The 24,992-nt window shown below is 42.2% G+C and overlaps 1 protein-coding gene across 1 annotated transcript in view; it reads right to left on the bottom strand.

Annotated features, from left to right (window-relative positions):
- The window catches only part of FAM81B (family with sequence similarity 81 member B), a 54,555-nt gene extending 39,026 nt beyond the window's left edge, over nt 1-15,529 (bottom strand). The window contains exon 1 of the mRNA XM_059834046.1: nt 15,375-15,529. Coding sequence (XP_059690029.1) covers nt 15,375-15,529 — 155 coding nt within the window. The remainder of the gene's footprint in view (nt 1-15,374) is intronic.
- Between the last annotated feature and the right edge of the window lie 9,463 nt (nt 15,530-24,992).

Below are 24,992 nucleotides of genomic sequence, written 5' to 3'. Positions count from 1 at the left end.
GGGGTAGAGTCACTGTTTTCTTAAGTTAGTGACTGAAACACCTGGTTTTTAGGCATCTAGTTGGTGGAGCGGCACCCAAGCTGCTGGCCGGCATGGGCAGGTCCCCATGCTCCCTGCAGACCAGCCGCTCGCGCTGACCTTTAAAAGACGTAACGAGAGGTCCCTCTTTGCCCAGCAAGGGCCAGCACCTCCGGGGCTGGTGCGGTAAAGCAGGTTGTGTTGCAGTCCTCCAGTGGTGCCTTCAAAGTCTTCTAAAGATCCTGCCCCAACCCTTCGTTGCATCTCGAGGCATTTTTGCTCACACCTTTTTGGTCGGTGGGAAGGAGCAGAAGGGCATGTAGAAATACGCTGCTACTCGTTTCAGGAGTGTCACACGACACTGAAGCCATAGGATGGGTTTATAAGGGTCTGGTGTGGGTTTGGGTTTGCTGTCACCCTAGGGAGGGCACAAGCGATGGGCTCCTGTCATCCGACGCTGCCCGATGAGACCCTCTGCTGCGTTTTCCCCAAATGACAGTAAGATGGAGAGTGGTGTTCATGGTGCCTGTGACAAGTTGTATTCTCAGGCAGATGGGCTCCCACGTATCTTGTACCTCCGAAAACTCCCCAGGGACCTGGCAGTGCTGCCGGATAGCCATGTGTTTCTGAAGGCAGCCCCTGCACGGCAGGCTCCGGAGCGCTATCTTTAGCGCCGGGATGAACAGATGGGCTGTTTGCACGGTGCGCGTGCAGGCTGGATTCCCTCGGTGTGAAAATAATGCATATCTCATCTAGACGGGGTTTAAATGGAGACAGGGAGGATTCTCATGGAAGAGTTGCTTGGCTTTTCCCATGCTGGGTTTTTGTTGATGGTGCACTTCTGAAAGGAAGGTAGGCTGCTCCAGAATCAGGTTTCTTGGAAGTTGTCCGTTTACTGCGACTTTTCTCAATCATACCCCTGTGTTCTGCATAGACAGTACTGTCTACTCCTGGGTATGGAGTCTTGAACGTCTACCTTTGTTTCTACTCCTTCTAGTTATTGGGACTTATTTTGGTGTTTTGTTCTTCAGCAATTATCAATCCCGATTAGCGCAACTCTTTCTCTGCAGATAGTTCAATAAGCCACAAAGTCAGTAAGAGCAAAAATAAAACCATAAATTTTTAATATTTATTTCAGTAGTGACCCATAGAAATTGATCAGTTAAATCCTTCCCATGTTATTTTAAGAAAGCTTTTATTTATGGAGGTGGAAGGTTTGAGTAGCAAAATGAGGCGTGGGCTCCTGTTAGTGTAAAAGAAACCCAAAGTTCAGAAAAGCACACTGTGATTAAACCACGTAAATACAGCGTGGCTAGCTCAGAGGTGTACCCCAGTTTTGTGCAAACTGTGACCTAAACCAGAGAGGGAGAAGACCCACAGAAGGTAATGAAGGTTTGATCGTGAGGTCGACGGCTGGTCCGAGCCCCACGCCGTGCAGAGGAGGTGGCCGGCGGGCGGGAGCGGAGGGAGCGGCGAGGTGCTGTCGGAGGGCAGAGGGGCTGTCAGTGGAACCATGGGGTGGCTGGGACACAGTGTGGGACCCCCGAGCTCCTTCAGCTCCAAGCTCCCCAAAGCCATCAGGAGTCCACCAGCACCACAGGGATCAGGACAGGGAACCCGGCGAAACCCTCGGGAGGGGAGATCGGGAGAATCTCTCGGAGGGGCGTCACCGACATGCAGCCTGTAATCGCTCAAGAGACCGGGGCAAGAGCTAAAAAGCTTACAGATGCTTACTTTTTTTTTTTTCTTTTTTGGAATCAGATGGATTACTTGCATCTGAATAGCGCCAAGCTTTCAACTGCTCCGAAGGAAGACGTTGTATTTGGCCTCAGTCGGGAGCAGCCCGTTAGTGCAGACCTGCTCTGTGAACTTGGACTTGGTAGTTGGGTTTTTCTTTTCACATTCCTAATGCAATTAAAATTATTGCTGCTTTTATTCCAATGTAAAATCTGGCTATTCTTGCTTCTGTAAGCAAGAATCATGACATTGTCTTACAATTGAACATTTCAAGCTAAAAAAATACATGTGTCAAGAATACAAAAATGGAGAGTGTCAGTGGGAGCAAAGATGATACCGCAGCAGATTGTATGGGTGTGTATACATATTCAAACAGTGTAAACCACAAAATTTTGCAGTGTTAACCACTTGACAATCCAGATCACTTTACGTTAAAAGATCTAGAAGACAACAGTAGCATGATAATACCACTATTCCCCTGCGTCAGACTACTAGGTCTAGTGTGATAACCTGTTTTACTGTTTTTTATTTGCTGAATGACTAGACAGTAATTCCAATTAGATTTTATGGCTTCCTATCTGAAGGGTATTAGCTCCACATAAGTAGGAAATGTTGTTTCAATTATCTTAGCTGGACATATGGTCATAATATTTTTCAACAATGAGCACTACAGAAGTATTTATTAAATTCAGTGAATCCAATCAAATAGACTGACATACCTAACACAGCACCATAATTAAATAAATACCACTATAAAAGAATCTTGCAAGAATACAACTGTTTTATCCCATGATTAAATTAAGTAGAGACTTACACTGCATATGAAACATAGTAAAGCCCGAATTTAACTATACAGAGGATATTGTAATGAGCAATTCAAATTTTGCTAATCCTTTTTTTATCTGGTAGGAATAAGATGCACTTTGTAAACAAATTAAGGAACTTGACTTCATAACTTCTTTTTTATTGTCACCTGACTCTTCTGAAGGGGATATTTTGCCTGAGGCGGGTTACATGTTATTGTTGGAGAAAGATCATTATATATTTACATTAACACAAAGACAGACATGCAAAGCACAGAATTTCCCTGAGATTGTGGTCTTTTGCAGACATCAATAATACGGATTACTCTGTTTCTCCAATATTATGTTTCTTCTCCTCTTAACTTTGTAAATTCTCCTTAAAGTAAGAAACATGAGAAAGACATATTTCTTGACAGATCAAGAGGGGCTGCAGATGTTTAAATTTTTGTAGAAACATGAAATTGCTAAGTTATTAAGCCTCTACTTATTTTTAACATTTTTATCCTAATGATAGGGTACTTATCGAAAGACATAATATTGAGTAACAAACATAACAATTTTAGGGATTAATTCAGAAAAAGATCAAATATGTTTAGGGGCATGTGTCAAGCCGTTAGAGCACCCACCATCCTTTATTACATCTGATCAATAGTGTTGACTCTGCAGTAGATGGGCAGGAAAATAATTTCTGCACTACGTGCTCTCAGAAGTAAAATCTCCTCTGAGCGTCACCCAAGACAAAGAGATTGAGAAAATTTCTTATTTTGTAGAAATAAAAATAAATGTGCTCCCTATTATTATTTCTTGTTTCACTTCAACCTGGATCCTTTCTAAGTGTGCTCTTTCAGCAGCATAGACTGCGGTTTCTGCTTTTATTACAGAATTGAGTACACTTTCCTAGCTTCATGTATCTCTCCCAAAAAAAAAAGAAAGATGAAAGCTGCTTAATATTAGCAGCTCTAATGCTGATGAAATAGGAAAAAATGTGACTGCCTACCTCAGTTAATCCTAAAAGGAGAACAAGTATTGCAGCTATTACTGGGTTTACATACGCGCAGCGGGGAGGGCACGTTTGGTACAGTGCTGTAAAAGACCTCACGATAGACTAATCCCCGTGCTACCAGCAAGAGTGCTCCATCATGAGTATATAAACTCTGCATCTAAGATGTAATAAAGGTGTAATTTCACATTAGTGACATAATAATGTTGTGAAACAGATTCTTTTAAAGACAGAAAGTATTTGAATACACTGTTTTGTAGTTGCTAGTCTTGTGTAACTGATCCCATGATATATTTGTATCAATGCTTTATCAATCTGTTTGCAGGAGTATGATACTAGCACTGGACACATCAACCCAAAACTTTGAAGGTTGGCCAGGTAAGTATGGCATGCACTAGGAATGGCCGAGCAGCTCTAAAATAGGCCACGCTTCCCATAATCTCCGCCCCGTTCAAAATCATTTGGTGTTCCAGTCAATGCTTAGGAGTGGAAAATGCTTTATGTAATGAAGCTCAGCGCAGTGACGTCAAGTCCCCTTAGAAAACCCAATTTATTTATCACCCTTCTGACCCTTACTGGTCCTCACAGCAGACAGCTGAGGAGAGAGCAGGATTGGACCGGACGGGTCATCACCGGCCACCCTGGGATAACGAGCAGCTCCGGCTTTGAGACCTGCTCCTGTGTGCAGGAGGACATCTCTCCATTAAGATGTTGTCTATGTGCTTTAACTCGAACATTATGCTGCTTACTTAGGCAGCTGATAGTTTTTATCCACAGTATTCATTATAAGAATGGTGTCTCCTTTATTTTAGAAATTGCAGTGCTTGCAGTGGGTGAGGCAGGGTCAGTTTTAGCATGTTCCCCTCTTTGGTCAACACGTAACTTGTATTTCAGTATTATTTCTCTGAGAGATTCAGTGAAAGCATGAGACAGGCTGTATGAACGCTTAATGCAGAATGACTCTCTTGATAGCCATGCAGAAGACCAATTAATGTGGTTTAAAGCTTGGAGTAATAAAAGTATGAAATCATCTCCACAGAGAGAACGGACATGTAGTCATGTTCCTCTCAAGTGTCTTGAGACTCACAAAAAATGACAAAATGAAAGAGCCCTTTTTGGTTAGTGGAGAAACAGCAGGAGCTGGCTCAGAGAAATGCATCTTGTAATGTAATTGAAAGAAGCAATTTGGCTTAGAGTTGATAGTAGAAATTAAATATATTCGGGTTGAATATTTTTCAGTCAAAAAATATAGAATATTTTGTGGCCAATGGAGTAAACCAAATTTGATGAAAACTGACACAGAGTCCAGGATGAAAAAAAATGCAAAGACAGATAAACATAGGGGAGCCTAGGAGCCTTGCCTAGGCACCAACACGAAAGTAGTGAAAGTTGCCAAAGAAAAGGGGAGCTTGCCCATTGCCATCATGCTGGATGGCAGCAGAAGAAAGAAGAACTCTCAAATCCTGTCCCTGTTCCAGAAAAACAAAGTACCAGAGTTAGACATGGGTATCAAGAATATCAACCTTCCTCACAGCTCAAAAATGACTGTTTGAGTCTCTTAGGAGACACCTCTGAGTGTATTGATTTCACATCGTTCTTCCATTTATAGCTCAGGTTTTTTTGGCTGGACATAGTAATGCCTGACAAGAATTATGCAATATTATCCAGAGGAACAAAAAGCTGCTATGGAAGTCATGTAAAGTTTTGCTGCACTTACTTATAAACACTTCCTCAGAAGATCCTGTCTTTTTAATTAATTTTTGTTGAAATTGATGAAGCATGATGTAAATAAATATAAATTAATATTTTAATTGTACAAAAAAGTATACTGAAGTATCAAATACACAGTATAATGAAGATAATATTTAGCTCTTCTAATGACATGACATTTCTATTACATGGCTTTGAACCTTTAAGTCCCTGCCAATGACAGATCATCGGCTTATGAAGATCAGAAGGATGTAGGTATTATGCAGTCACTTCAGATGGAGGTGTTTATTACTAATCCTCTCTGATGTTTTGCTAAGCATTGCTAAATAAACTTGTCACCAACACATTGTCCCTAAAATCTAGGATATTTAATGCACTTACCACATGCCAAAGAACTTTGCAGTGAAACTATCTTTCCAGAAGAAACTGATGGGTGAATCCTCCAGACTTGTGGAGCCCACTGACCTGGTGTCCCTTTCCATCTGTTTCTTTCAGGAGGTCACACAAGACATAACCAACGGCAGTTGGTAGCCTCCTCTGCCATTCAGGAAGAACCAACATACCCTCATTCCCATCCCTAAGCAGTGCTAGGGCAGCTGGGGTAACCTTAATTCCTGGTGCAAAGTACAACAGAGAAAAGTACATTATTTTTTCCTATGTGACAATGACTTTCCAAAGCTACGATGATGACAAACATGGAGAACTACTTTAAAAAAAACCCCTGAATATTGATATATTCCAGGCACAAAATTACTCATAGGCTCTTTTATTGTTGTAACACCCTTTTATCATTTGATCGATATTCTATATAGGAAATTTGCAAAAGACTGGATTTGTCTTTTTTATGGCTTCTTTATGCTGTCCCAAACCACTTGGTGTCAGGTAGTGGTCCACACATTTATACAGATACTGGATATGGTTATCGTCCCATACGTAGCAAGACAATGAGCACCGTTGTGCATGTTCACTAAGGAAAAGGCGTCCTGCATTAAAATGTCATTTATCATATTATTAATTCAAATGAATGCTTGAAGAATGTCTAAGAAGGTTTCATCAGCTGCAGCAAGAGAGGAGGGACAGAGAAACTCACTAGAAATTCCTCCGGAATATTGCTACTTTTATCGTCCTCCAGCTTGGCTTAACCCTGAAGTGCAGGTTGACCTGAATTCAGCTAAGAGAAATGTCATTTTGACTTAGTCCAAACAGGCATCATCCTGCCCGCTGCCCACATCCAGGCAGGCTGCGCAGCCTGGAGATCTCGGCGGACGGCAGATTATGTAGGTCTCTGCAAGGAAGCGGCACTTGTAAACAATCCCCTGTGAGTTCTAATTACAGGAGCTGCGAAGCGGTGGTGATGATGGGTATGGACAGCGGGCTTTCTCAGCGTGTGACAGTCCGCTTCTATTAAATAAGCAGAAACCTGCAGCCTTGTCCACACGTATTACTGCTGATTTCAGCCGAGTGTCGCAGGGCTGTTTCAGGTGGGAAAGATGTGGATGTGGGTTCCCGTTGCAGAGTTACTTTTGCAGAAGTGAATTTACTAACATACAGAATAGTCCCCTCTCACGCTAACATGTACTCACATCAGATTTCTGATAAAATGTCGTCTTTTTCCCAATAGACACGGCCATCGAGTTCTGGACAAAATAATTGTTGGCAGTATTTTGTGATTACTCATTGTTTTCCACCTGACTGTGAAAGACTGAATTAATTAAGCCTCTCAATATCCCTATGAAGTAAGTGTTACATTAATCAAAACATGCATGGCCCCAAAAAACCTACCGTACATCTAAGAACTCATATTGCAGCATAACAAAATACAGGTCAGCTTTCTCGTACGTTAATGAAATGAAATGAGAAATGGATCTGCACACCAGCTTATTACAGTGCTCGAAGTGAAAGGCAGATAAATGCTTTTTATGGGCTCTATTGCATACCATCGTTTTCTATTGGAAATCCATACCAATAACAAGACACCAGAAAGAGCAAGCTAGAGAGGTCTACTGTAAACTCAGAACAAAAGGGAAGAATATGGACTTTTATATCCATCTAGGGTTCTTTTTTGGGGAACTAATTGGTCAGTCTTTCTTAATTAAAAATAAAAATGATGCATGACACAGCGAGCATGAATTTTACAAGATGTTGTTTAATTCTTTGTGTTCAGAATCATGAGGCAATGACTGCCTCAGAAACAGGTGGATTAATTAGCTTTGGAGGCTAGCAGATGAGGGTCATGACAGGCCAGGTGTCCTTCAGCATCCCACTCTTTGTGATCAGTGATAAAGAACACTATCTTTATTTATTCATACTGTGTCTTTTCCTAAACAGTTTTCAGGCCAGCTGAACAACCTGCCAAGGGATTTTTTTCAGAGAGTAAAGATGCTAGTCTACAGCATTTTCCATCTCCGATGTTTTGGGTCAGTAGTATTATCCTTAGGTAGTATTATTGCTAACCCAAAACATCGGAGATGGAAGATGCTATACCCTTAAAGCCCATTGCTGGGACAGCGTTAGTAAGAATACACATCCAACCCATATTGCAGCACAAGGGAAGAAAAAGGAGACAAAAAGCAGCATTCCTGTGTCCTGTAGTTATTTTCAGGCTTACTGAAGAGGCTGTGAGTGCTCAATAGATGGGGTATTTTTGGGCATATGTACGTTTTCTTCACAAACACTGAATTTAGAAGCATAATTGCTCCTGCACGAAAGCTGACGCAGGAGGCGGTGGCCTATACAGCAGCGTATTAGCCCGGTGCCATAACACAAGCCTGCACGAGACCTTTGGGAACAGGAATGCATTGGTTTGACGAAGGCGTGTGGAAATGCAGGTGAGGTTCAATTGGGGTGGCACTCCCCGCGCTGCAGGCGACCCCGGCTTCCCGCAGCACCTCGGCAGGGACCTGGGGACCCCAGCACATCCCAGCCCGGCACGATCCACGCTGCTGGGAAGCCGCCTCTGAAGCGGGACTCCCAGAGACATTCAGGGTTTCCAGGATTTCGGACGTGCAGCGGGGGCTCATAAAGCCTGGGAGCTGCCGCTCATCGGAGAGCTTTGCAGTTGGAGTCCTTGGTGTAAACTCATTTTCAGGTTTTCCTAAAATTCTCCTGGATGAGTTTTCTGTATGTGCCAGCGTCAAGTTAAATGCCGCAAGGTCAAATGATCGGGCATTCACAGCATGGTATAGCTCTGCACATCATTATGTAAACAGTGCACATCCACCACCCTTCAAGAGTGCAAAGTCTACAAAAATGAACATTGCAGTACCTGCCTGTGATCCTCGCTCATAGTTATTTGTACATGTATTTTACACACAAGTGAGTATTTTTAAATCAATTTGTTTCACGGACTGTAGCCTCCATTTCAGGAATGCATTATGCATCAAATGATTTCCAGCAATATTCAATCATCCATTAGCCCTTTTGATTTAGTTGAAAACGTTCACATTAGTTTCATTAGATGAAAATTAATTTTTTTATGCGTAATTAACTCCTTGACCAGCTGTTGTCACTGGTTCTTTGAGAAAAACACATAAAAAGAGCTCATTATGAAAGAGGAATCATTAAACCTAATTCCTGATTTCCCACCAATGACTGGGTTTCTCATGGCTACTTTCAAGGAAGAAGGAAAAATAACCATGGGAAAAAAGCACATCTGTCACGAGTGAGAAACAAATGAAATATCTTTTGAAAAAATGTCTTTAAATATCTACGTAGTGTAAGCAAGCAGGGAAATGTGCAAGTGTTGCTTAGATGGATTTTACTTCTTTACTTTTCATCATAATATTCCCTAAAGTGTTCTGACACTTTTAACTTCTTAAATCTGCCACTCAGAGTTAAAATGTGGTATGACAGACTGTAGGACTGAATCCGACAGAATTTCTGATTTTGCTTGAAATGAAAAGGCAAAGACAACTCTGAAAAAGCAAACAAGTCAAAAGAAGAGTGAATGAGAGAGATGAAATAGCACCCAGAAAGGAATAAACAGAAAAAGGCAGAGAGTAATCACAGTGCCTGAAAGGATCAGTGGGCGTGAAATGATGGAAAATGTATGTGGGCAGTGAGAGCACTCACAATGTGGGTAAGAACGTATCATCACAAGAGGAATTTGGGTATCAGAGGATGAAGGCAGCTTGCTCAGCTCCCATCTTTTGGGATGCTGTTGGAAAAGCATATCATGCTGTAAGATAGAGCTATAGCTCAAGACAAATATGTACCCTTGAATGCTTGTCATACCCCACATCTGCCCACGATGGCCCAAAGGAAGGAAAACACATGCTTACCGTGCTGCAGACTGGCAGAAGGAACAAATCTCTTCGGGGGAGTTTGTCATCCTGCAACAACTCGACCTGTAAAAGCACGAGGGCAGCACCGTACTTACCTTGAAAGACCAAATCCTCCCTGTGCAAACCATAAGTTGTGGAAAATCTTTCACGTAAAACAGTAACTGCTTGTTTCCTTACAAAGTCCATAAAAGAACGGGTGCTAAGGAAGCCTCTTGTAGCGCATCCAAATTTGGTTGGTCCTAGAAGAAAGGATCCGTGCTTGTTTTCCCAATGCCAGCTCCTTTGGCTTTTTACATAAATACAAAGTCCTGCCATAGGTAGCCTGTACAATTAGGGGTGGCCCTTCCCGGGGAGAGGTGTGGGGCTGATGTCTCAGGCGGCACAGCCGTCAGACAACACTTCTGCTCCTCAGCTCTCTTCAAAACTGGTCCTTCTTCAGCAGAAAACATGGCACAAACCGGGGGAAACACAGGTGAACCCTTCTGAGCGCTGCGTACGTGTAAATATACACACATATATGGGTATAATTCCACATATTTAATGGAAAAAAAAAGTGTCTTTATATAAATAACAGACAAATAATATGCTATTTACCATATTCAAGAGGTAGTTCTTTGCTTCAAATTAAAGGTTAATCTTTCTCACTCGAGAATATTCCCATTACAGATGACATCAATTCAGACTGCTACGCCAAGCAGATCATCTTTTTTCTAACTCCTTGTTTCCAGCTACTCTACTGTTTCTAAATTTCTGCTTTTCCAACTGAAGTTCTCTGATCACAACTTTCTAGACAAAAGGGATTTCTCAAATTATTTGATCAAAATAAGAATGCTGTTCTGCAAAGTAGCAGACAAGGGTTGGGAATACTTACTCTGCTGCTGAATAACTGGTAAATTTTCTTTTAATAGCTTTACAAGCAAAATGACTTTTATGTTGTGCAGAAAATTAGTTTACCTGAATTGAATTATGAGGCTGCTGACAGATTAGAGGGACAACTCCTCTCCTCCTCTTTGACTACCCCTGCTTCTTCAGTATTGTCTCCCCAGGGCCACGTAAATAAGTGAAATGCTCTGGCATCTCCCTACAACCTTCTAGTGAACATGCTATAAACCTGAAAACCAAATTATTGCTCATTTGCAGTACTGCCTGGCTGCACTTCATGCAGCAGAAACCTCAGCAGCATGAAAGTCCCCTTTGCATCTTTGCTACTTTTGGTGAAAACCGATAGTAACAAAATATAGGGAAAAATCAGATTTATTAAATTTTTTCATTTCCAATGCATCAGCTATACAGAGATAGACAGAGATATACAGAGATACCAACACTGGCTCCCAAAGACAGCATAAATTCTGAAATGCTGAAGTTTTGAAGTAGGAAATAGTTTTATATTTGTGGGTGCTGTTGCTTAAATACTTAAAATAGATAAGGAAAATGTCAGACAGAGCTACCTCTATTAATTCCATCACCTTACAAAAACATCAAATCACTGTCTGTAAAGTAACCATGAGTTACTGCAGCTGCGACATGTCCCAGTGATACACTCACCAAGCATCAGCCCAGTGCTTCAAATTCAACAGATGTGAATGGGCCAGAAACTTTCAGCAACGCTTGAGTACTGCTTTCTGAGGCTTTGGAGTACTCCCTCGTGTACAAAATTGTTCAGCCAGAAGCTAAAAGGTTTTTCAGCTTCATTTTCAGGCAAAGTCTGTTTCACATCTATTCACAGATGTAAGAAACCTGATCTCTTAATTGCGTATGTGACTGTATTGGGTTTGCCTGGACAGGTTTTGGTAACGGGGGCATACAGGGGTGGCTTCTGTGAGAAGCTGCTCGAAGCTTCCCCTGTGTCTGACAGAGCCAATGCCATTCGGCTCCAAGACGGACCCGCTGCTGTCCAAGGATGAGCCCATCAGCAACGGTGGTAGTGCCTCTGGGATAAGAGAGTTAAGAAAGGGAAAAACAACTGTGCAACAGCAGCCGGAGAAGAGTAGAGTGAGAATGTGCAAGAGGAACAACGCTGCAGACACCAAGGTCAGCAAAGAAGGAGGGGAAGAGTGTGAGGAGGAAGGAGCGGCAGAAATGACGTGTGATGAACGGACCGCAACCCCCATTCCCCATCCCCCTGCGCCGCTCGGGGGGAGAGGTAGAGAAATCGGGAGTGAAGTTGAGCCCGGGAAGAAGGGAGGGGTGGGGGGAAGGTGTTTGTAAGATTGGTTTTTATTTCTCATTATCCTACTCTGATTTGATTGGTAATAGATTAAACTAATTTCCCCAAGTCGAGTCTGGTTTGCCCGTGACGGTAATGGTGAGGGATCTCCCTGTCCTTATCTTGACCCACGAGACTTTTGCTGTATTTTCCCTCCCCTGTCCAGCTGAGGAGGGGGAGTGAGAGAGCGGCTTTGGTGGGCACCTGGCGCCTAGACAGGGTCAACCCACCACACTGACAAACGTATAGTAATTATAACACTTCCTTAAATGAAAGACAATTACTTTGTTTTGTCTTTTATTGGTGCCTTCTTGTACAAGACGAGTGAGCCCCGTCTGACAACCAGCCACCTGCGATCAGTAATGAGTACGAAGAAGGGTAAGCTGTAGTTCTAATAACTCATCAAGGAAAACAGGTACTGAATATTAGCAGGTATAGCTATTCTTGATTTTGTAAGACAAAATTCTGGATTAAAAACTGCATTTTAGAAAGTATTTACCTGCATGTTATGAAACAAGCTCACATGAGAAGTGCATACCCAGGACTCAACATGCAAGATGATGCACGCATTTTGCACATTAGACTACATGGATTTTGTAAAGATACGATCTCAGTTGCTTGTAGGCCACTTCCATGACACAGATCAGCCTCCTGGAAAATTTTGCTTGGTGGGAAAATTGCAAGAGTCATGCTTAAACTCAGTGATAGGGTAATGAGAGTTTGAGAATAATATATTCAGATGAAAATTTCTCATGGTGATCAGGGAAAATTAATTTATTTGTGGTATGAGATTGCTACAGTTTGAAAGGACTAGTCTCACGCTGCTGAAAAAGGATGTCCCTGGCATAAGGACACATTCTGACTAATGTATGCACTGTAGAAAAGATAGCAAATACAAAATCATTTTAACATTCAGAAGTATTAAATACTTACAAAATGAATTTCAGGTGAATTGTATGCATAATCAATCTCCAGCTGATAAACAAATGGCGAATGGGATTAATAATGGGCTACAAAATCTCCCATTTTCCATGAGAAGTCCTTGCTGGGAATGGATGGGAGCTCAAAGAGGGTTATATTCCCATGATAGCAGCTCTGTTGCTCAACAGCAGCTTCATTTTTCAGAGCTTTCAGACTGGCACTTTTTGGGTTCAGTTCTCAATGATGTGGCCTGCAGTTTGGGCATTTGCACACGCAAGTAATTAATGCGGTAATGCGGTAATTAAAGTAATGCGGTTAAAGCGTGTGCAAATACTAGTTGGTAGACATCCAGGTGAGATTTTCAATGCTTAATTCAAAATATAAAGCATAATAAAACATGTAAGTTCCATACATTTTTTTAGAAGATTACATGTGCAAGCAGGTAATTAGATAACAAGTTACTACTGCTTGCTTACTGTCATTTAAAAAGTCCAAATGCAAAGGAGTACGCAGAAAATATGACATTGCACTCACAGCTCTGAAAATCTGTCTGTCGATGAACACTAAATTCGCCATCTGGCTTCTGCGCTGTAGATGCCTTTGCAAACCCTCAAAAATCAGTTCTGTTTGGGCTCGTGCAGGATCCTGTGCACCAGATGGCACTTTTATTGAACTTGGCTCTCAAGTAGCTGGCCGCAGATTACTATGCGTTTTATCAACGTCGTAAAAACGTTTGTCATTAAAGGTAACTCTAGCTTACCTTTAAAGTTTGATACTCCCTCTTGACATGTGGAAGTGTTCGTGAGGCAGAATCCAATGAAAAAGGAGCGGAGAGCAATAAGACTAGAAGGTAACATGAAGAATCTGTGGTGAGATGTTAATAAGTTAAAAAGGACAGGGAAAGAAGGAAGATACTGGATCATTTGCTGGGTGAATTTCTAGGAAAAGGTAGCATAAAAATAAGATGTGTCTAAAACACTGAAGCTTCTGTAGGAAGAATCACTGCAATCACAGGTAACTAATGTTGGTATTCATTTTGTCCGGTGCGCCATGACGACTCTGGGAATGGCAGTGCGTCGGAGGTGGATGGAGCAACCTCTGACTGCTAATTCCCCCTTACGTCTGGGTGGGGGAAGAGGCACAAGCACACCTTACACACACAGGCCGCGTTACATACTGGGAAATATATATATATATATAAAAATATATATATTCCTTATCTGGAATCATGGAAGACTAATAACATCTGAATCTGAGCTATGCTTTTGAGTCCCATCTGACCGAACCTCAAGTTTAGGCAAAATACATTTGCCTAATTTGCCTGCACGTTGTAGTAGGATTTTTTTGGAAGATCTTTTATTAAAAAAACCCAAAACCACAAATCACTTCCTAAGATGATTATCTGCCATCCCGATGCTAATTCAGAAAGCGTTTTTTTTTTTTTTTTAATGTGTAAAATGCTCCTGAGGGAACAATGTCCAAAGGCGGTTTGGAGGAACAGCCGATGCTGAACAAAATAACTTGTTTTGTTTTTTCTTGTGATGAAGACTGGGCTGTCTCTCACCTCGTTTCAAATAGTGATAAATCAATCTTTAGATGATAATTGTTCTTTTATTATTGATTTGTGTAGGCTAGCTTTCAAATGCTGAAAATCATGAAGTTCTGTACCACACCTGTAATCCCCCAATAATCAAGTTCATCAAGTTGTTTCTTTCAGAAAGCTCTAATACTCATCTAAGCATACAGTATAGACATGGAGTGGCCTATATACATGGGCCTGACTGTTGTGTTCATCTTTGCAATCACTGGTAACTCCTAAATGAGGCTATATCAGCTTTTTGTGAGAAGTGTGATAAAGAAGTGATTTATAAGTGAAATATCTATGTTTCCCTGCTATCTCATCTTAAGTAAAAAAAAAAAAGAAAGTATTTTTCTTCTACTCTGTTAAGAGCAACAAGTAAACAGGACTCTTTTTTAAGCTCTGCTTATGTGAATTAGTGTATTAGAACAAAATATAGTTGTGGCTTACAGAAAAATGCGTGCAAGAAACGTGATGAAAACCTTCTTCATTTCCAACCTCAGCCATTTAATGAGTCAGTAAATGTTCTCCTTTCTCATATCAAATGCCATCCACATGGAGACAGAGAAACATAAATTATAGGGAAAAACTTCAGAATAAGACCTAACATTAAAAAGCTTACTCAAACGCCGGAAGACAAAGAGAAAATATCCAAAATATCAACAGAATGATCAAGGTCCATAGCAGAGAAATAGTTAAAAAGTCATACCGTAGTCACGTTAAAGCAATCCGAATCATAAAGCAGCAGTGTACCAATTACTTCTCATGAAAATATGAATTTTTAGCACTTAAAATTACTAGTTATGATCTTAAAACCAGCACTGCAGTTTTACTAAACACATACGCTTCCCTGGGATTACATTGGAATATGTATTCATGTTTAATTGCAGTGCCGTTACTGAAAGAAATGCAAGCATCTTGCGTATGCTTATTCACAATGTTCTTTCTGATTTACCTTCTCCAAACTACAACTGCAAGAAACGGGTACCAGTAAGCCGTAGTGAATAATAACTGGATTCCCAGAAGGTAACCACGCCGAATGTGTCGGAGCGGGTGCAGAAAACGCACAAGAGGTTTCATCTGACCAGGCAGGAGAAGGAGTGCCGTCTTGTCTTACCGCCGCACGCCGCAGGAGGTTTGTCCGTCTACCACTTGGTGCTGTCTGAACTTCTTCAGATATGGTCCGCACTGGGGATACTTCACCCCTGAATGTCCTGTAGCTGCTGAGGAAGCAGCTATATTGACGTCCAAATCTGCTTCATATCTTGGCATGTTCCTAGCGAAGCCCTTGCTAGATCTGTGGGACCCAAGGATGACGGATCATGGCAGGAATGGGGAGTGGAAGTGCTCTGAAATTCTCTACCTTGACCTACAAGACGTGTTCCCTGAGAAGCAAAGAAGAGCCTGAGCTTCCTCAGTAGTGGAGTACGCAAACAGCAGACAGAGCTTCTTCTCTTCCACCAGCCTCCAACGCCCTCCCCAGCGCATGAAGGACAACAAGGTGTTGATCACCTGCCCATGGAAGACAAGGTCTCCCTGTTGTGCAGAAAACAGAGCAGAGCAGTGACCGAGAGGCTCATTCTGCACTTGTCCTTATTAGCTTTCTTCGGTCATTGATTACTTCATAACTCATGGCATTGAGTTTGACCAGGTGCATCTTTGCAAGGATATATCTGATGCTATTAGAGATGTACATGTGAAAGGAGTCATGTACAAATCGATTGAAAAATATCTGGAACAGTACATTCTGCATGGGGATGAATTTTATGCTGTGCAACTGGTGAACCACAAGAAACTCTTCCTCTTTACAAGGTGGGATGTGCCGGGATGGAAAACCTCCTCACACCCGTGCGGTTCGTGCTGCACAGCACGGACCTCGGGCACACGCTTACGGGTGTTTCTCCTGCTGAAACCAGTGCACCAGCAGCAGCAGCACACAAAATTTCCCACCGGTACGGGACACTGCCTTACCTTAACACTGGTCAAAGCGGCACATCTTGGGTCTAAGGGCGCTGCCTTCTGCCACTGTTGACACATCCACCACGGTGTTAGCATCGCTGAGGGAGACAGCCTTTTTGTTACTGCTTGAGTGTTAAGGAAAGGAATAAAGACATGATTTACTTTCTCTGGGGGCAGGAGACAGGCTCAGAGCTATTCCTCCCTTTATCCTCCTGAATTCACTGGTCTGTGGTACTAGTGGGACCGCCGTGGTCGCAGGGCATCAGTGAATGTGATGGTCATAAAGACTGACTCGATAGAAATGGTTCTTTCCTTCCCACCTGCTGTCCCAAATGTGCTTTAAGTTTGGATCAATGCGGTCACAAGCGGGATAGGTAACGGATGCAGACCAAAGAGGAGCAGCAGACGGCCTTGTCGTTGATCCAGCGTGAGGGTGATCAGCAGCTCTGAAAGATGCAAAGAACGGGGAGAGCAGAAATGCAACAAGGTGAACTCAGGAAACTGCTCGAGTGTAGGCTCTGTAGCTGTGGGGATGGGCAATACAAGAGAGAGACATCAGTAACTTCTGACAAGGTGGTAGTTGTTTTGGGAGCAAGAACAAAATAAAAATAACAATAAAATAAAAAAAAAGTTTAAAAAAAGAGAAAAAAAGAGAAGCTCACAGTAGTGAATACTCAGTTCAATAAACTAACAACGACAGCTACAAAGATGGGTCCTAGTATTGAGGAGGACTTTGGAGACGAAAGAGAAGATATAAAGATAATAATAGCTCTGGAGCGTCAGAGACAAATATTGGAACTTCAGGGCTGTGATGAAAATATTATTACTTTAGGACTGCTACAAGGGGCCAAAAGCAAATCGTCTGCACTGCGGCTTGAAACATGGGTTCACAAAGACGGGAAGGTGGCAGTCAAATAAAATTGCAGCTGAAAGGATACATCGGAACAAAAACTTTATTAGAGTACATTCAATTAGAGCACGGTTATTCAGTTACAGAAACCTCTTTTCATTCTCAGTGCTGCCAGAAAATCGAAAAAAATAAGTATAGAGACAGCTAAATTGAAAAAAAAATAAGCACAGGGACAGCCAAGTATTTTTTAATTTAGGTAACCTGGTAGGCAGTTATAAGAAAAAGGCTGAATTTGCAGACAACCAAGGCACTAAAACTCTCAGTCAAAATTAAGAACCAAGACATTTTTTAACTTCATGCCAGCTAGCTTTCTATGTCCTTAGACATGAAAACAGTTTAAAAAATACGACCCAGAGGAAAAATCAGGCAGCTATATGCAACCAGATTTATAGGCTGCACAAGCAGTGTAACAGAGCTAGTAAATTCAGTCCTGCTCCAAGAAATTCAAAATGTGACAACAGCAGTACAAATGCAGACAACGGTTTTCCTAGAACAAAAGTTTTGCAAAGGAGGGGGGAAAAAGTTTTGCAGAATACTAATCACTGTGTTAGGAAACTCTGGGTAGCCTCAAGGAAATCGTAAAGTGGTTGGGAAAAAAGCAGCAATTTGGTATTTTGGGAAATGCAGAGCAGATGGGTAGACAAACAAGGAAGGTCCAGGGCCAGTATACTCTTGGATCATAATATGTTCAGACTGAAATGCAGTAAAGAGAGGTATTTGAGGTCAAACAACAGGGACAAACAGACACAGTACTGAAGTCATTAAAATAACTTCAGGAGGCTAGAGAAGATGTGTTTAGGATTGACGCAATTGTACCTCAAAGGGATACTCCAGAAGTCCAGCAGTCAAGAAGTATTGCTGATTACTTAAAACGCACTACTTGACTGGTCTTATATAAAGCATAACATACGATCAAGCAAAAAGCGCCAAAGACTGAAAAATGAAATACTTACATTCTGTGCCTCAAATCATTATGGTCTATGGAAGAATTTATTTGGGAAAAGACAGTCTGTACAATACATAGATGGAAGTCATATGTTCAAAACCAGAAAGTGTGATAATATGCATTTAAATAGATTGTTTCCTGTATTATTAATACTTCCAGAATAGAAGGGAACCAGAGCAGGTATTTGTATGAGAAATTATAACTAAAGGAGCTTGACATTTTGGTGATTGAAATACCAGAAAAAAGCAGTATGATTCAGATTTTATATATAAATATATGTATTTATATGTAAGCTCCAAATGATTCTCCAGTCAGCTTTTTCTTTTCCCACTCCTCCTAACGCCAGTGCTAGGATGGAGGAGGAAATGGAGGAGACCATGTGAATCCTTCACAATCCCTCATTTTAACTGGAATTGAAATTGCTCATTCTGCCACAGGACCCCACTGTCATTTGAGGAATCAGGGGACAGTTATAAATGTGAGCAAAGTTAACGTGAAAAAAATCACAAAGCTTATATCCTCTTGGAATATTGAGAGCTCAGAAAACAAGAAGGCTGTTGGGAGGGGAGATGATTTTAAGTGGAAATGACCCACGAATAAAAGTTTAAGAGAGAAAAAAAATCATAAGTTTCTCTAAATTTGTTCAATGGTAGTTAAAACAGGTGAAGCGTATTGACTGTAAAGATCAATAAACGTTCTGGGTATTGCAGTATTTTGAACTCTAATTTATGATTCACGTAGTCAGTTCCCCATATAACTACACAGGGTCAACAGAGACACCTGAAAGAACAAGCAGGAATGGAAAAAGGGGCTCACCACTGGTGATGCTCCAACAGGGACATGAAAGCTGTCAAGGACTACTGCCCAGGAAGACTCACTCTGAACATCCGAGGTGCTTAACATCCAGACAAACCTACAGAGATGCTTTTTTGACCGAAGGGTAAAAACACAGAACAGTGAGAAAGAGTAAAGCTGTTAAAAGAAGATTCAAGAGGCACTGTGTTAAGGTGGCTAAGGAACCAGGCAAGATCTGAAGGATGAGATGCCTAGCAACAGAAGATGCTATAATAAGATGAGTATGGAGGGTATCTGCATTTTTAAAACATTTTTTTAAAATTTCTTTTTGTTTCTAATGCTAAAATAAATGACATGCTGGTTCTGAGAAGACTCTCAACTCAGTGGCTACTGTGCACGCAAAGGAAGGAACTAAAGAAGCCTGAACTTCATACCCGGAGAGACACAGGAGTTATGGAGACAAAGGTCCCAGCCTAAGAGAGAATCTTGAAATTTCCCTGAAAGCTAGCCAAAGGCCTAAAAGAAGCCCCCTGAGAAAGAGCTTTCAGGGGGACTGAAAGGGGAAGGAGCTACAGCTGGCCCAGTAACCCCGACAGATACCGAAGGAAACACCAAAACCTGTCCTAAGGAAAACGCTGAGGAGCAGTGGAAGCATTTCAAGGTTTTCCCATTGATCTAACAGATTATGAACTTGGAATTTTGTAATGATACAGAACTAGTTGGGTCAATCAGCAAAGATAAATTTAAAAGTCAACATGACTATTAGTAATGAATCATAAGCACTGATGGGTTTTACAATACAGGAATAAGAAAACAAGGCTGAAGTTGAGATGAATCACAGAACAGAAAAGGAAAATCGATGGACATATTTTGTTGTGCAAAAATACTTGTCATGCTAGCAAATAAAGATTAGACTAGTAGAGGAGGCCAAATAGTTAATACTGCCAATTCCTGATCCTACATGCATTTAAAGATACACGTTTTTTAAATAAATATTTGTTCATATTATAAAACCAGCACAGATACAATATAAATTAGGCATAGGGTAGTTTGAAATGTTGTGTCAATGCAGACTTGCTTGTTAATGTTTATACACATTAACTGTAGAAATACTGAAGATGTCAGACAAATTTAGAATAAAATTGAAGCTTTATAAGATTTCTAAATTAATATTCCAATTTAGCACTAACATTATTCCAATTTAGTACTAACATTAACGATGAAAAAAGTGAGCCAGAACCCACTTAAAGAAAAAGAGCTGCATACGCGGTGGAGGAGACCTGAAGGGGAAAAATACCTGCTGACATCAGAGGGAGTGCCATGTCTCGATGCTCGCTCCTCGCGTGCTTCTTCCCAGTTGTGAGACTATCTTGCTGGATTTCCCACCAGTGTGTGTAGACCGGAACATGGTCTGACTACATGGTTTGGAGTGCTGCACGTGGCTTAGGGCACGCCGATGCCCTGACTTTGTAGTGCCCTGTGACTCTGCTTTTCCTCCCCTTCAGTCCCAGGAGCTGCATCAGACCTTCCCGCACATGTTGGTAGAGGAACTGTGTCAGGCATCAGCACCAACGATTAAACAAAGAGCTAAGGAACATTAGCAGAAGGCTAGCAATATGGCTAAAATATTAGAGACAAAGATGCACATGAAATGAAGGGAAATCAATCTCCAGTACATTGACTCAAATTCTCCTAAGGGTGCATCCTATAACCTTCATGGTACTTTGCTAATATAGAAAGCGGTCTAATTCACTTCAGGAAAACATTTTGAAGCCTGCGCTATCCTAGATTAATGGTTGAATCTGTACTGTCATTGCTACACCCAAAAAACTCAATAGCTGGTTAAAAATATTCAAAACTGCAGTAAGACGACGAAGTATTTTGCACAGCGAAATTGCAATTGGCTTTGTGAGATGCTATGTTTTGTCAAATTAGAAGAGCCATATGTGGTAGGAGCATAATTATCTGTATAAAATCCAAGAAGAAATGTACTCATTACTGTGTACTTGTGGGTGAAGACAGGACTTGTAGTACTGCCTATAGCTAAGGTTGCCTGAAGCTTCGCATCGTATGACACGGTTTCAGCACTTTCCAAATTTCAGAGCCCTTAGCTGTTTTGGCTACAATGCTCTATGCCGGATTTCTGTTTCATGCTGAATCCCAGTTAGGAAGTTTCAGGTAAATGCTTTAGCCACGGACAAGAAGAGTTAAAGAACGTGTGGTTGTCTGCATAATACAAAATTTCTTACAGCAAGTTGGGGAGAAATTGCCCAAGATACCGCTTATCATGCCAAGACCTGAAATTCGTCAGCGGGTTGCCTATGTCCCGTTGTTACTGTGGGGAAAAAACATGCAAAAAACAATATTCAAGGCTGTACTTAAAAACCGCGTTACAGACAAGAACTTTGCCATTTGAAACGTAACTCAGATGAAAAAAGGAAACACAAATTCATAGTAATTCAGACTGAAGAGACACTGAGAAAGAATAAGACAAAATGACAGCAGTGAACATATGCAAATGGTTTTAAAACGTGGTTCCAGGCTGAGAAGACCAAAATCATGTTCAGCCTTTGAGCCTAAGGCCATCTCCAGTCAAACACTGCTCCATAGTCATCTGGTATGCATTTCAAAATGTTACCATCTTTGCTGTATTTTAGATTCTGAATGATGGGAGAAGGGAGGGTGTATCAAAAGGAGGAGTTAACTCAGATTTTAAATATATTTCCAAATAGAAATACATCTAGGTAATGACCTAAATATCAGAAGCTAGAAAGTAACATTTTTTTTCAAGAAATAACCAAAACCAGACCAAGAGACTTTTATTTGATCTAAATCACTGGAGAAATTTGGGGCTTTAGAGTGTTAGAAAATAAATTTTGTGAAAAGCACAGTGCTTAGCATTGAGTGGTACATTTGTTTTAGCAGTTTAAATTAAACTAATTAGCATAATGACATATATAGATAGATGAAATACAGTTCTGGGGAGACTGATAGTTGCTTTCCTCAGAAAACGTTCTTCTTTTTTGACATGTATAATTGATATGTTGGAAATAATAAAAAAAACACCACCATTCTCTACTACGAATCTCCTTGGCTTCATATTTGAAATACCGGATCATTCTTTTTTTTGTTTCCTTTATGTTCTGTTTTGGTTTAGCTTACGAAACATTGAAGCAATAACGTGTGAAGAAACTTTTTCAGATATCCTTCTTTTATTTCTAAGGCTAATAAAGGCGTATTTGTACATTTTGAAAAGTGTCATTCCCACCGGTACAGGTGTTACATCCATATTCTTGTTAAATGTTGAGATTTCCATTTGAATGTTGCTTGAAGCCTTGCTGTGATCTTTCTGCCAGGTTCAGCTTCAACTCTAATAAATGAATCTAGCTCAGAGAATTCAACAGGCAGAATGACTCACTTTATTATAAAACTGTTTACGGTGAATTGATTTGAATTAATGCTAGAATAATCCCACTCTGCCTGTTACAGTGCGGCCATATACTGCCTTCTGGTCCCAGATCCACTTTGCCCCCAGGACAATGAGCGTTTCTGCAACTAAACAGCCTAAGCTACTTTGACCTTTTTCTTTTATAAGCAAATCTACTTTCTGGCTGGATAAAACGGACACGAATTAGACGGATTTGGAAATGATGATGTAATGACACAATTTTAATGTAAGGAAAGCTTGTGCAGGCATTTGTGAAAAAAGAATCAGGAGGCCTGCCAGCGTGTTCTTGGGGATGACGCAACGCAAGGGTCACAAAAATGCAGCACAAGCTGGACGGAAAAGACCAGTCTGCAGTGCTATGGCTTGTGCCCACTCCTCCTAGGCAATGAGCTTCCATGTAGTATTGCACTTAGGAGATTAATTGCTGTCGTGCATGTATCTACACAAAAAACAAAACTCTGGTCTTTTTTTTTTTTAATAGGAAAGTGATCGCTGCTGAAAATAACTGTCATTTAAAGATATGAGAGTAGTTCAGAATTCTGTCGAGTAAGCAGTTCTTCTGAATGCAATGTTGTGTTCTTCCTATACCTATTGGCTTTGTGAAGAGAGTATTCACTTCTCTGTAACTTTAATAGAAATTACTCTTGATCTGAAAAGCTGCTTATTTTAGAGCTGTTTCAGCTGTAATGTGAAAATAAAAACAGCAAAACACAAGGCAGATAGATATATTGAAATACTTCTTTAGATAGCCTTTGTCACTCTCCCCAGCCTGGATGAAGAACCAAATTCATCTTTTCTTTTACTCCTTTGATTCCTGCTCATTGAGTAAATCCATTATTTACAAGAAAGCAAACCTTTTAAAGAGCTTCCATTTCAGCACATTTCTTCTTTGATTTAAAGATGTCATCTCAGAAATTGAGACACATAAGCTTCCTCCAGGCCTTGATCTATTTCAGCTTTGCTATCTGACGCTTCTGCTTTTAGGTGGTTAGAAGCTGATTATTTGTATTCACTTCCAGGGATCAAAGTAGGTTGACTTATCTGTGATTTTCTATCTTCTTTTTTTTTTTTTTTTTTGAACTATGACTAAGTTTGGCTTTTTCTGGTCCCAAAATGTCACTTATCTGACAGGACTTCTCAAAAATAATCTCCAGTGGTTCAGAGGTTATTTTGGCTATTCTCTCAAATAACGTAGACTGAATTCCCAAGGCCCTGGTGATTTGAAGCCATCCATTTTATATCAGTGCTTTTCAATTGTATTCTTCCTGTTCTGTTCAGCAAAAGTTGTATTGTCAAACGCCTGGTTGCAAACTTTTTTTGGGAAAGCTGAACCAGTATATAAGTGGCCAAATCCTCAGTGGTGTAAAGTGACTTTTGAAACGAAACACAGAAAGTACACTGGATAAAGGTATGGCTCACTGTACGCAAGGAAGATTTCTTTTGCTGTGTTTCATGAATACATAAACCTGTTCTGAAATAATCTTGCTGCTATTAATTAAAAAAGAAACTTTAGTGAGTGTTAAACATCCAAAAATGCAGTGATGGGGCCACTAGTACAGCATGCTATGGTGAGAAAACAATGTCATTGTTTACAATTCTTTTTTTTTTTTTTTAAATATGAGTGTGACAGGTGAGCTGAGGTTTTTTCCCCCCACATACTTTAAGGAACCTGCCCGGCCGGGCTGTGCATTTTGCCTCCAAAGGACAGATGTGCCCCTTTCGGTACCGCAGCTGGCGCCTTCTGCTGCGCTCGCCACGTGTGTGTGAGCAGAATCACAAAATCGCTAAGGTTGGAAAAGACCTGTCAGATCATCAAGTCCAACCATCAACAAACCCCCCCATGCCCACTAAACCATGTCCCGCAGTGCCACGTCCACACGTTCCTTGAACACCTCCAGTGACGGTGACTCCACCACCTCCCCGGGCAGCCCGTTCCAGCGCTTCACCGCTCCCTCCGCGCGGGAATTTTTCCTGATGCCCACCCTAAATCCCAACCCTCGCCCCACAAGGTCACGGCGGGCGGGACCGCCGCTGGCGGCCGTCGCGGGTCCCCACCGCCACCCAAAGCTCCGGCTCTCCCCCGGCCGCGGCCCCCCGGCAGCAGCGGCCCCCCCGGCAGCAGCGGCCCCCCCGGCAGCCGCCGCCCTCCCGCCGGGCCGCGCCGCCGTTTGCCCCCTCATTGCTGCGCCCCGAAGGAGGGCGCAGGCAGAACCCGGGTGGGGAGGGGGGCAGGACGAGCCCACTCCCGCCGTGTCCCTGCACTGCCGCAGGTATATATAGGCGAGCCGCCGGCAGCCCGCGCCCCTCCGCTAACTTCTCCGCCGGGCTCCGCGCCCCTGCGCAGCCCGCCCCCGCCGCGGCCACCGAGGGACGGCCCGGGCGGGGGCTCAGGGCGGCGAGCTTCCCGCCCGCCGGGGCCGCGGAGGGCGGGGGGGGGGGGGGCTTCGTCCTTCCCGCAACTTCCGCGGCGCGGCTCCGGCCCCGCCGCCAGCCCCGGGCTCCCCCGGCCGTGCCGCGCCGCGCCGAGCGGGGGGCGGCGCGGCGGAGCCCCGCGCTCGTCCCCGGCGGCGGACGCCGCTCCGGCCCGCCCCGCGCGGGAGTGAAGGCGCCGGGCTCCGGCGGGCTCTGCTGCTGTTGCTCCCGCAGCCGCCGCCGCCGCCGCAGCAGCAGGAGGAGG

This window comes from Gavia stellata, chromosome Z (genome assembly GCF_030936135.1).
Source record: "Gavia stellata isolate bGavSte3 chromosome Z, bGavSte3.hap2, whole genome shotgun sequence".
NCBI classification, from domain to species: Eukaryota; Metazoa; Chordata; class Aves; order Gaviiformes; family Gaviidae; genus Gavia; species Gavia stellata.
The sequence above is the reverse complement of the archived record's forward strand: the minus strand, read 5'-3'. Positions and strand labels throughout refer to the sequence as shown.